This window comes from Eleutherodactylus coqui, chromosome 5 (genome assembly GCF_035609145.1).
Source record: "Eleutherodactylus coqui strain aEleCoq1 chromosome 5, aEleCoq1.hap1, whole genome shotgun sequence".
Taxonomy (NCBI): domain Eukaryota; kingdom Metazoa; phylum Chordata; class Amphibia; order Anura; family Eleutherodactylidae; genus Eleutherodactylus; species Eleutherodactylus coqui.
Genome location: NC_089841.1, coordinates 138595238 through 138608713, shown reverse-complemented (window position 1 = coordinate 138608713; position 13476 = coordinate 138595238). Strand labels below are relative to the sequence as shown.

At 39.9% G+C, this 13476-nt stretch overlaps 1 protein-coding gene across 1 annotated transcript in view; it reads left to right on the top strand.

Moving 5' to 3' along the window:
- Positions 1 to 13476, top strand: part of RPH3A (rabphilin 3A) — a 248315-nt gene that overhangs the window by 207515 nt on the left and 27324 nt on the right. The window contains exons 12-16 of the mRNA XM_066601920.1: positions 1354 to 1433; positions 7997 to 8071; positions 9917 to 10026; positions 11095 to 11221; positions 12469 to 12525. Of these exons, the coding sequence (XP_066458017.1) occupies positions 1354 to 1433; positions 7997 to 8071; positions 9917 to 10026; positions 11095 to 11221; positions 12469 to 12525 (449 nt within the window). The remainder of the gene's footprint in view (positions 1 to 1353; positions 1434 to 7996; positions 8072 to 9916; positions 10027 to 11094; positions 11222 to 12468; positions 12526 to 13476) is intronic.

Sequence of the window (13476 nt, the reverse complement as noted above, 5' to 3'; positions counted from 1 at the left end):
AAGAGAACCAGGGTCTCTGGTTTGACTGATCTCCCTAGTCCTGTTTCACGGTTCTCTAATGGGTTTGGACATTGACCTACAGGGTAGTTACTTATAGGCTGCACTAGAAAGACGGTTTTCCTCCTCATTGAGGAGAGCCAGTTTGCATACTTTTCCGAGAAGAATTTTCTGTAAGACCTCATACACCAGTTGGAACTCTCCAAGGTGAACCACTGCTTCAAAAGCAGATCATGTATAAAAAATGATGTAAATCTGTGACATTACTGATATGAATCTAATTAATTAGTATGGTCAATGTCACAAACTGTAAGCAAACATTTAATGCTAATGGATAGCATTGGTCTTCTCTATAGAACATTAATATATTCTGTTTTGAAGGATGTCATTGCCTTTGGAAAAATTTCTCAGAGTACAATAAAGTTCAAGATCTTAGAGGTTGTCTCATCTCAGAAACCCCAATCCATATGCTCTGTTAAGGTGTAGGATGTTATAGAGTGGTATATCGTGCTTGGGACCTACCTCTATGAGCTATTCTGAAGAGCTACTATAAATCAGTGGCACTAATTCTGGTAGACTTGGTCTGTCAATGTATTGTGTTACATAGACTGCCATTCATTTGATTGTGTATAAGTATTAATACATTTCTGCTGTACTAGAAATGAGCAGCCAATGGCAATTTGCCCTGGCAAAACCAGCTGTTTGCCAAGAGTCATGATAGCCAGATCTGTGGGGATTAAGGTGGTTATTTGTGATGAGATAACCCCTTTGAGGAAATTACATTCTATTTTTTTCATGATATTTCCCTCATGTAGAATTGTAGACAAATCTTCAAAATTACAACATTCTTGGCATTTTTAATGCAAGTGCTTTCATGTTATTTCCTTTTAATTTGTGTCATTATGGGTAGATCAGCTAATTGCTGAAGAGACGAACAATGAGTTCCAATCATCTGCGGTTTCCATATCATGTTAGTCAAATAGAGAAGAAAAAAAAAGATATGGTAAACACTGGTTTTCCAATCCATAGAACAGCACAATCCGTGTTTGTAGAGAAGTACTTAGCTTCTTCTAGAGCTACTTTTAGAATGAGATGCTTCATTGATTTTCTTCCTGAGAACAGGTGCTGAAGATGACAAACTGTGTTTTAATGGGCCATAAAGAATTCGGCTCATTTTTCCATTCATTCACAAAGAGCTCTGTAGTATTTGAGAACAAAAGGAAAAGTAGATATTCGAGCTCTATTGACGTAACCGGACGCAGATCCCATCTGCCTTAAATTTTTTATTTTATTTTAAATTTGTGATTTTAAATGTACAAAATAGCAAATATTTTTTTCTGCTTGTCTATTGTATAGCTACATTGGGAGCTTTGGAATTCAGTCTTTTATATGACCAGGCCAATAACTCTCTTCAATGCATCATCATCAAAGCTAAGGTAAGTACTTAGTGTATGCCAATTGATCTATGAATACTATAGTATACAGCCTCCCATATGAGGTCTAAGAAGTTGTTTTTCTGTTGCTATTGGTCTTACTAGTTATGTTAACCCTTTCCAATCCAATTTCCTTGTCATCGGCATACTCTCCAGCTCCACTCTCCAGTGGGAAAACGCATTGTGGATTCCATGTAATATACATATGCAGAAGAGAACTCCAATGACTGACCTCTCTTCTGCATAGTATTAGAAACATGTGTCAAACCTTGCTTGATATTAGCACTTGAGCTATGCAGGGAAATCTCAATGTCGAGCGAGATCTGATACTGGATTGGAAAGGGTAAACGAGGTGACAAATAAATTGCCATTGTTGTTCCTCTCAAAAATATAAGAAATGTTTGTATAGGACAAAAAAATACATTTGGCTAATCTGGCTTCTGATTAACTTGTTAATTAAAAAAAAAAAAAATTATTTAGGACTCATGCGGCATTCACTAATTATTTTTAATAAAGAAGATAATAAATAGGTTAATGGAGGAAAGCCCTCATAACATTATTGTTGTTATACCTTTTATCCACCCCCTGAGGAAACAATCTGTGAGCTGTCCCTGAATATAAGTTGGCTCAGTCCATAAAGGGACTAATTAATTCCACAGCTCCAAAATTAAACAAGTCATGAGACATCTATTTATGCTACTATCTGAGTTAATAAACCTGAACTTAGGAAGTCAAGCTCTGTATGGACCTCCTTACAGAAAGATTCTCTTATAATTACACAATTAAATAGTCTTTCTGCATTTATGTATGTAACTAATACAAGTTGGGAAGGGATATGTTTAATTAAAGGCAAAGAAAATGCAAAACAATTCTGTGACATGCAGAGGCAACAGTGGTATAAACTATGCTGTGTCGTGGGGGCATCAATGGGATGACAAAGACCCCCTCTCTCTGTATATTTATAGATCTTAGCGTTAAGTACATCTCACCAGTACTGTAAATGTGCAGGAGGGTGATGTATGGTAGAGTAGCAGTAACAGACTGAGTTGGAAGAAGTCCAGTGCAGGAAGTTAACTTTTACTATACAGTGTATCACTCCAAATAGATTACCATATTAACCACTTCCCAACCGATTAATCTAAATATATGTCATGCAGTTGCAAAGGATGTATGGAGTGGGCTCGGAGTAGAGTTTGTTCCATACTCAGTGTTGATTAGCTATTTCTGACAGCCACCATCCATGGCTGTGGTTGGAGTTAGCTCTAATCATGCCTATTAACTGTTTAGATGGCACAGTTAAACCTGAACATGTATCTAATAATCCAGCCGGAGGGGGGCCTGTCTGGCACTCCATGGGTTCTTTCGAATTCAGTTAGCACGGCAGTGTGGAACCTAGTGAAGGCTCTCAAAACAGCCATACATGGATCCCTATTAAGCTCTGCCTGTGGCAGGATTTAATAGACAACATTAAGTATTGCAGTATACAATACACGTTTATCCACTGATCTCAAGTTTACATCCCTTATGGGAACTAAAAGAATGTGGGAAAAAATGTAATAGAATTTTCAAAACATATAAAGAAAATATTTAAAGTTACACCATTTCACATTTTTTTCTCCATTGAAAAAATAACAGTTTATCCATATGGTAAACACAATAAAAGTATGGTACAGAATGCCAGATTTAGTTGTTTTTTTTTTGTTACCCTGTCTCCTAAAAAAACGGAATTAAAAATAATCAAAAAGATTTACGTACTCCAAAATGGTACTAATAAAAACTACAGCTAAGGGCTAAAGGTTCTTTCACCGCATATTACACATGCGACACAAAGCAGCATGATACTTGATGAATGGAGTCAATAAAAGTCATTGGACTTTCATTGATCCATGCACATGTGCATGTAGATACTGCAAGTAGATACGCATGAGAAATAGATCACAGCATGCTCACTGCCCAGTACCATGTGGCGTGAGCCCTATACTTTTGTATAGGCAGCGAATGCAAACGCTGTCCAGACACAATACATTGCATATTGGTGGGGATTTCATACACAACCCCGCTATGAAATACAGTGGGGAATTTAAGAAAAAAAAAAGTCACACGGGATCATGACCGCATGCGTGTGATACCCGGGCATGTGCAGTACACTCTCGCAGCCATACGTGGCCTCTGCCGGCTCTCTGCTGATAGACCCAGTATTTACAAACACGGCAATGGACACGAGGCCTTAACTTGCAAAAGAAGCAATTCACAGCCTAATTGACAAAAAAATGAGCCTCGGAATATGGAGATGGAAAGCAATTTTTGTTAAAAAAAAAAAGAAAAGTTTCTTTACTTTTAAAAGTAGTAAAACATAACATAACTTTATAAATTTGGTATCACCGTGATTATACTGACCAGCAGAATAAGGTGAATGTTTCATTATTACTGTACTATGAGTGTCATTTAAACTAAACACCCGTACAATGGCGCAGTAGCATTTTTTTTCCCATTTCTCTTAACTTAAAAAGTTTAAGTTTTTCAGTACATTATATGGTACATTAAATGGCACCATTAAAATACACAACTTGTCCCACAGCTATGTCGATAGAAAAATAAAAAAGTTATTGCTCTTTGAAAGTTGGGACAAAAAACAAAAATATCTGATCCAGAAGAGGTTAAAGGTATATTCCACAAAGCAAACAATGGTTGCAGGGGGAGGTGGGAGGATAGAATGAAAAAATAAAAGAAAGTTAATTCCTTTTGGCTCACCTGCTGCAACTGCACTGCTGCTCCCATCTTTGCACCTGGTCTTGATTTACACTGGCTGCAATGGTGGCATGGCTGTTTACCCACATGACTGCTGCAGCCAATGGGAGGCTCTGTAAGTGACATCTCATAAACAGCCCTAGGGCCTCTTCATTACTAGGTCATGTTACCTGCCTATGAGACCCGATTATGTCACAGGCCATATGACTTCTCACCAGATGCGTCAGTGGCCTTAGCTTCAATTTGTAAGTTTAGAGCGGGGTAGTGGTTAATTTTAAAAAGATAAATATTCTCAGAAAACCCCTTTAAGCTACACCTACTTTGTTTTAAAATAGTAAAACGGAGCCCTAAAGGTGCATTCAAATGTATTTCTTTATTGTATGCTATTAGAATAAAAACAATTCATCTAGTAGTCACCCTTATAGTGATTAATACCAATGTTCTTTTCACATTTTATTTTTAGTATGTCTTAATGATTAAAATAGAGCCCTTAATTAGACATGGAATCAACTTCACACAATCAACTCTGGAGATTCTGACCTCCCACCATCAACTCAGTGCCATACTGTTATCTATCACAAGAACATCTGCAAGTGTTACCTGCAAGCTATTGCGAGAATTCATTCCATTGTCAACAAATCCAGTTTTATTATGGTGGTTTCACACTCTGGTTTTATTAAGTCACAATTTTGTGGCAGTTTTTGACCCAGTTTTTTGAGCATAGAATAATAATTCCTCTTCTATTTACCATATCATCTGTATCTAAGGCCGCCTGCAGACGAGCGGGTCGGATCCGGCGGCGATAATTCTTGCCGCGAGACCCGACCCGAGCGCCTGCAGAGACGAGCGCGTCCTCACCCGCGCCCGCGCGGCCCCGGCTCTTTTATGTGTCGGCTGCCGGGCAGCTGGCGCATGCGCAGACCGGAGACGGCGGCCGGGTGAGTGACGTTTCTGTGCGAGGCTCTGTGAGCCCCGCACAAAAATAGGACATGCCGCGGTTTGTTTGCCGCACGAGATTTCGCGCGGCCAAACCGCGGCCGTCTGCATAGGAGTGCGTATTGTAATGCACTCCTATGCAGGCTTTGAGAGGCGGAAATCCCGTGGGAAATCCCGCCGCGGGATTTCCGCCCATGTGCAGGCGGCCTACGTCAGGTTTTAGCTAAAAAAAAACAAAACAAAAAAAAATGTTACAAATGCTGCAGCTAAAAAAAAACCTTGTGCGTGAAGCCACCTTAATGGCTATGGACACCTTTGGGGAGGATTTTTTTAAAATTTTCAGTTAAATGCATGTATTTTGGACTGACAATCATTTTTGCAAGAGGGTTTAATAAAACTTTCTTGAGGTAGCTCCCCTAGCGAGCCAAGTAAGCTGCCCGCACACAATTTTAAACAGATTCAACAGGTTTTTCGTGTGTGTGTGTGTGTGTGTAAGTGTAAGTGTAATGATATATTAGTTACTGGACCATGTCATGCACGAAACCCAGGGGAAAGTGAGACTCCCAGACCTCAAAGTTTTTACCATTCGGCCACAGTCCTCACCAGGTTAATGAACTGGCACCATCATGCAGCATCATAACAGTGGGTGGGCTTAGAGACAGCTTTGATTTGGCCCCACTTGCTGTGGATCCCCATTGAGGACGGCAGCTCTACCTCATGCCCTATTGACCTTGAACTGTCTGGACTTGTGGGACAGGCTGACCACCAAAGGGGACATTGAAATTCATAGGGGAGCCTTGACCCCCTTTTTTCACAACCCCAAGTTGCCTCCAGGGCAGGAGAGACAGAGTTTCCTCTGCAAGCAGGAGGAGGATACACAGTGCTGCCAAAATGCGAGTTCCGGGGGTCTTCCATCATTTAATGAGCTACAGGTGTCTCGACCTGATCAGAAACTGATGTGGATGGAGTATGTCCAGTTGTCTTCATTCTGGAGGACCCGATTGGGGTCATGCCCCTTCTGGAACCACCCTGAACCTATTGAAGAATTACTTTTGCGTGCTGGTTCTCCGGTCAGGTTCCTCTCTAGGATCTATGGAATCATTTTGGGGAGGCTCACTCAGGGTCTTCCACAATACATCAGGGGTTGGGCGAGGGACTTGGCTTTGGGGTTGTAGGACTCTGATTGGGAGAGAGCTTTCATGTTTGCACACAAACTACCCTTGGCTTGTGTAGTGGAAGAGAAAAATTTTAAACTCCTCTCTAGGTGGTACAGATGCCCAGACCTAATTCACTGCATATTTTCCTCAGTTTCAAATGTATGTTGGAGATGTGGCTCCGAGCTTGATATCATGTTATATATATATGGTGGGAATGCCCACTCATTCAACCTTTCTGGAAAAAGGTCTTTGAGCTATATGGGCAGCATCTCGTGGCACGGTGCAGATCACCCCGCATCTGGCACTGCTTTCTGTCATACCTGGCCCTCACGCCACAAATAAAAAAGGTCTGTTATGCCATTTCCAATTTTAATCACTGCAACCAGAGTTGTAATCCCCCACTATTGGCGGAGTAGCATCACCCCCTTCACTCTGGAGCTGAATCAATTAATGGAGGAGTTGGTTGACAAGGGCTCTGAGGCTGCATGTTCAAATGGATGTGCCTGGGTACTATGGAATGCATTCCGTGACTCATCAGAGTTTCAAAATATAATGGGATGGTAGAGAGATGGGTCTCGTAGGGTTCATGAGAGGCCCTAGATTATCTAGATGACACACAGAGGCCCGGTATCTAGATGACACACAGCAATGTTTCAATCAGCTATATGTCTGTCGCTACAGGAGGGTTTCCCTTCTTTTCTGCTAGCTATCCCCTCCTCTTTTTTTGCTTTTTCTCTTTCTTCTCAAGATTTAATATCCCTCCTTTCGTTTACCCTTAATATTTTTATTTTTTCTTTTCCATATGGCTGCAGGTACTTGAAAGTTGTATTATTTCATGAGCAAAACAAATTGTCAGGTCCGAGGGTCTGGCGCTACATTGTTTTATTATGCACATATAATTTATATAGGATGTACCGGAAGGACATATTGCAGAGGCTATCATTGCATTATTTGGTACAATATCTTTTTTTTTTTTTTTTAATCTTTAAACTATTATTGTGGTCCTGCGAGACCCGCTATATTTTGTACTTTTTCTTTTGTTTATATGTAAAATTGCACAAAAGCTTTAATAAAAACATATTAAATATATAAAAAAATTAATGACCTGGTATTTTTTTTTTTTGCAACAAAGATTCCAAAGTTGAATATGAAGATGGAAAGAAAAGGACTTTTTAACTAACTATGGGTCAATTAAAGGGGTTTTTTGGGACTACAGTAATGATAGCTTATCCTTCGGTTAAGCCATCCACTTCAGATGAGAGGACTCTGACTCCCTGTACCCCCACTGATTAGCTGATTGCAACAGTCATAGTACTACAGTGAGTGCCTTGTCATTGCTTACTAGGTAGAGCTCTGTATGTTTCTTTGTGATTGCGGTATTGTGGTATTTCAGCTCACTGCAGCTCAGCCCAATTCAAAGAGTGCGCAGAAATACCAGGCAAAAGTACCAAAAGAACAGTGCTGTGCCTGGTAGACAATAAAGTTGATATGCCACTTGCTGAACCACCATAACCCCTTCTGTTGGTTGATTACTGCAGATGTTGGGAGTTGGACCCTCAATTATCTAATATTGGCGGCTTATCCTAAGTGTAGGCCATCAATATTGTAGTCCAGGTTTAACTCACACTCTGAATGTATAAAAAACATACTGCATTTTCTTCTCATATAGTTATTGTCATAAAACATGCAAGTTATTATTGCTTAATTAATCTGCTTTTATTTTAGGGACTAAAACCAATGGACTCAAATGGTTTGGCTGACCCATACGTTAAGCTGCATCTTTTGCCTGGGGCCAGTAAGGTAATGTAAATGTTGCTGAATGTCGACAACATACCAAGTTATTTTGTTTGCTAGCATCTTTTCAGCTTAAACATTGTTTAAAAAAAACTTTTATTGCTTTTCCTTTCTGGTCCAAACTTTTAGCAGATTTCTATTGATTATTGTGGATCTGGTTAGAATGACATATCCTCAAAGGGGTTGTACCTACATCGCAAGTTATTGCCTATCCATAGTGGGAAGGAGATTGAATGGAGCAAGCGCTCCATTCATTTTCATGCAACTGCCGGAGATAGCCGAGTGTCAAGTGCTTGGGCATTTCTGTCAGTCCCATTGAAATGAATGGCGTACCGACTGCGCATGCTCGGCCAGTACTCCATTCATTCTGATGTCACTGCTGGAGAATAAAGGACCCTGCAGTGACAGGCAGAGAAGGACTTGGGACCACTGTTCTCGAGTTCGGTGGGGGCCTATCAGCTGAAATTTTGCTAAAACTGTACCGGTCTACAGATGTTGAATTACAGTATTACATGAAGCAGTATACAGTATAAGAAAATTGTTGAATATACAACCTTGACATTCTATTTAAATACAAGTGGAAAACTCAAGGATTTTAACACTGATGACCGCTTACTATTCTCAGCAATCAATGACTAGTGTTCAACTTTTTTAAACATTCTGTTGATTTTTTTTTCCCGACCGAGACAGCAAATTCATAGGTTTGATTCATATAGAACTTCAAGTATGTTCTACATTGAGTAAGCTTAATGGCATAGTTATGCTGTAAGCCTAAGATCAGTCAGCATTTTTAATTGCTAACTGAGCTGTATTGTCCATAAATTTCTATGGTTATGTGAAGAACAGATGGGGGGAAGCTAACCAGAATGGCAGGATTCCACTCGGCAAGCAATGGGATCGAACAGGAAAATCCACCACACAACATCTTGAGTGCTGCTGAAAAAACTTTTATTTTAACAATCACCACATTGTTCAAAATTCAGATGACTGGAAGAACAAAGCCCGGCATATGAAGAACGTGGCCACTCGCTTGAATCCGTCGTTTTTGTCTCCTAGCGTTAGGAGCATGTGAAGCATGTGCTCACCTTTATGTAGCAGAGCCCCCTGGACTGCATACCCACTGTTCTCTCTCCGACACACCACTGCCTCTTGTAGAAGGGACACACACCACATGACTATGTTCTTCAGCACCATCCCATTTCTCTAATCAGCTAAATAAACACCAAAATAAACAATTGCAAACACAACATGATACCACACGGTGGTGCAAATTTCTCCAATAATACTGCTTAGTGAGAAGACACCAATTCCTATGTAGAAGCGCTACTCCTCTACATGTGCATACCAGTCAGCTATCTGTTATTTATAGGGATCTGAGACACTGCGTTTGACCAGAAGGGTGGCTACAGTCTAACCCTCACAGATCAGGTTTATATCTTAAAGGAATTTTAACATTACTATAAAACTTTTCCAACAATTGGACAGGCTATAAAATCCAAGCATAGATAGTGCTCATCTATCCTTGGATTTATGAAGCCGCTTAATGCCCGAAACGCTCATATCCTGGGTACCATAATGCCAGCAGCGCCGATGATAGCACTGTGGCCTCTGGTCATGTGCGATGAAGACGGTCACGTGCTTCCTGAAGCTTTATTTTGTGGGTCTAAAAAGAGGCTAGCATTGTCTATTTTTTTTATTCTATAATTCGCCCAGCTGCTTGAAAACTTTTTATAGTAATGGTAAAACCTCTTTTAATGATATGTCATGTTATGAATGGAAACCACCTTTAAGATGATACTTACAGTTTATAAAACCATTTAAAACATATTTTTCTTGGTCTTCTATTTTCAGGCAAACAAACTGCGCACCAAAACTCTCAGAAACACTCGTAATCCAGTATGGAATGAGAGTCTTGTATATCATGGAATTACCGATGATGAATTACAGAGAAAGACACTAAGGCAAGTGGATGCTTTCACCCTTACAAAAGAGCGGCTTGACTAGTCTTTTCCTTCTAACTGGGCTGTCTGCTTTTGGGCACCAATCAGACTCTGCAGTCCTCAATGTCTCTGGTCTGCTAGGGAATTAGGACCTGTGGACGGAACAGGCTCAAAGGTTCTTCTCCACTATCCCCTATGCTTAGGGCCTGACTCTGGGCTCGTCTCATCATAGAGGTTGTGTTAACCCCTTGTGGGTAGCCCCTTACACTTTCATATAATTAACTATAGCAAATTCAGTACATGGTTATTAATGTTAGCATTAATTCTCATTGGGAGAGAAGGGCTTGCAAGATTTTGATTTTATTGGTAAAGAGGTCAGTATATTTCATACCAATTAATTGGGACTTGGTGAATAATTTGAGAATTAATAAAGAAGCAGCCTGACAAGACATTTTAACCTCCTCAAGGGTTCTGGCACAGTAAAATAAAATGCAGCACGGCCTATCGTTGTCCGATTCTCTGATGAAAATATCACATGTACATGTGCATGGTCCCGTACATTGGACATCTCATGGACGGAATGTCTGTTTGCCTTCCAATATGAGTTGCACCTGAAAATCTTGAGTGTCCTTTTTATAATAGTCCGTGTGTAAGTCGCTTAACATTCAAATTAAAATCTGAAAAGCCCTCCTGAAAATGTCACGTTATTATAGATTTTAAGTTTATATCTCAAGTAAATATAATTGACACATAAATCAGCTGTACATTTTAACCCTTAGTGACATAACTAATTTTAGCCTTAAAGGGGTTCTGTCATTAAAAAAATTCTATACTCACCTATTCCTACCCCTTCAGTCTACCAGATCTTCTCCTCGCTGATCTTCTCCTATCTCCTGCAGTCCCAGGGGAAAGTCACCTCACCTCCAGCTGGCTGATTCTTCTGTGACATTTACGTACATTCACAGACAGACTCCTTCCTGCCCGGCAATGTACGCTAGACCACTAGTTCACAGCCTTGCAGGGAGTGCCGAACTATTGCAGAGACTGCACATTTATTATATTTTTAAAATTTTGTCACTTTACTTTCAGAATATCTGTTTGCGATGAGGACAAATTTGGTCATAATGAATTTATTGGTGAGACGAGGTTTTCCTTGAAGAAGTTAAAACCAAATGTGAAAAAGAATTTCAATATTTGCCTGGAGCGAGTTATTCCGGTATGATTTTTTTTTCTTGGCATTGTTTACTAATGTTTTTTCACCTCCATGCAATATGTTGTAGGTCATTTTGATGAGGTGATATTCTGGTCAGTATTTTCCATTACTATTAGAGATGAGTGGGCAGGTACTCGCTAAGGACAATGCTCGCTCGAGCAATTGCCCTTAGCGAGTATGCTCGTTCATCACTAATTACTATTTGTGAGCCAAAATCAGAAGTTGAGCATAAGTAAAGAAAAAACATAATGGACTTATCTGTAACTTTTCTATGGCCAACCAACTACTGGTCTACTGGTTTTAACTTACAAAAACTGATGCAAAATACTGCTGTGTAAAAGTGGAAACAGGCCTGAGTTGTAGCTGGAGGGATTTGGGAAAAATTTCTTCAAATTGTATTTTTTTTACAGGATTTTAGTTGTAGAATCCTCATTCACATTCTGCTAGAAAATACAGTACAACCCCCCATCTGCAGTACTTGCATTGGAGGAATGTTCTGTTTTGGGGAAGGAAAATGTCTCACATGTAGATGATTACACTGACCATACCATCAAACCTTTCATACAAAATGCAAGAAGAATTTAACTTTCCAAGAACCTCCTTTTGTAAGTACTGGAAACTGAAACATGCACTAACTACACAGTCAGCTCCCTGACACTGAATGCCTTTTATGGCAACATGTCCTAATAGGAATATACTTCTTGAAGGCCGCCGAGACATCAATTTCATATAGTACAGATACCTCTTTGGTGCTAAGTTACCTCCACACAACTGGTCGTCGGAAAAAAAGTAGAAAATCAAAATCTGGTATTATTGTATCTTGACGCCACCGGAAGCTAGGGGTTTGACAAGAGGAACGCCCATTTCACACCCCTAGAACATGATAGGGTCAAGGCTGGAAGGCCCTAGCAGCTTACATGAGTAGCTGTAAATGATGGCATGTTAGGGCTGGAACATGGCAGCATTGACCTCTAACAATGTGAGTCTAAGAAGCAAAGTAACCCTCACCCGAAGCGTGTAGGGCCTGGCAAAAACAATTACTAGAATTACTTCTGGCCAAATGAACGTGATTCTATGTAATATGCTATAATATCCCCGAACACATTACCTGGAATTCTATGATGGTATTTTGTCTTGCTTGCTGATATACTAACCTGCTGTTGTGTTTGTCTCATTGTTATATTATAGTATTTGGTGATGATTTATCATTGTGTTCAATTATTTAACATTTCTATTTTCTTTTATCACAGATGAAGCGTGCTGGAACTACAGGATCAGTTAGAGGCATGGCTCTTTATGAAGATGAAGTAAGTCACAATTTCTTGGCCTCCTTACAGAATTTTTGGCTACATTTAGTGTATACAGTACATACCTTATCTGTCTTATACACCAAATTAAGATACTTAGAGAAGACGATCTAGGAACTGTATTCTTATATTAGTTGAGAATGCCCAAGGATCTGTCTGTAGCCATTTATAAATATTTCTGAATTGATACTGTAGGAGTGTCCAACTTCAGTTTTAACACATTCAGGAGTCTCTAATGGAAAAATTCTTGGTCACAATGGGGAAGATTTACTAATTCTGTTTAATTTTTAGACATTATAAACCTTAAATAAGACAGTCTGACAATGCGCCAAAATAATCACAGTGGCACGTACTGTATGACAAATTTGGTGCATCTTTAGACACTAGACATGCAGGTGGAATAAGGATTCTGAAAGGCAATAATAAATGTCACTTGGTGGCTGTTTCAGTGAAACAGTCACTTAATGTGAATAAGTAGTATTGAACTCACTTCACTTGAACTCAACGCACAGTTTTAGAATGCTGCGGCACAGTCCAGAACAGTTTAGCAACTTTGTAGCAGCTCATTGAACAAATTACAGTATTTTGCACAAACACAGGTCCTTTGCACATAATCACACTTCTCAGTTATACACAGTCAATTAGTTACACTGCTTGCCACTTTAGTTACAAAGTTTTTTCGTTACTATTGGGTCTTTCTTGGCTCCATGGGCTTTCAACACATCACACAGTCCTTGAACACTCAGTCTGCGTGCTTGAGGGCTCTTTCACTCTTCAGCAAAATAGCGGAAATGACTGGTACTCCCACACTTTCACGGTTGACTATCCAGTACATCAGTCTGAACAGAAGGCTCCAGGGAAATCCCACACAAGTCCATTCCCAACCTCTCATAAGGCTTCCAGGACTTTGTGTGTGTGTGTGTGTTTTTTTTTTGCCTTGGCTACACCCAA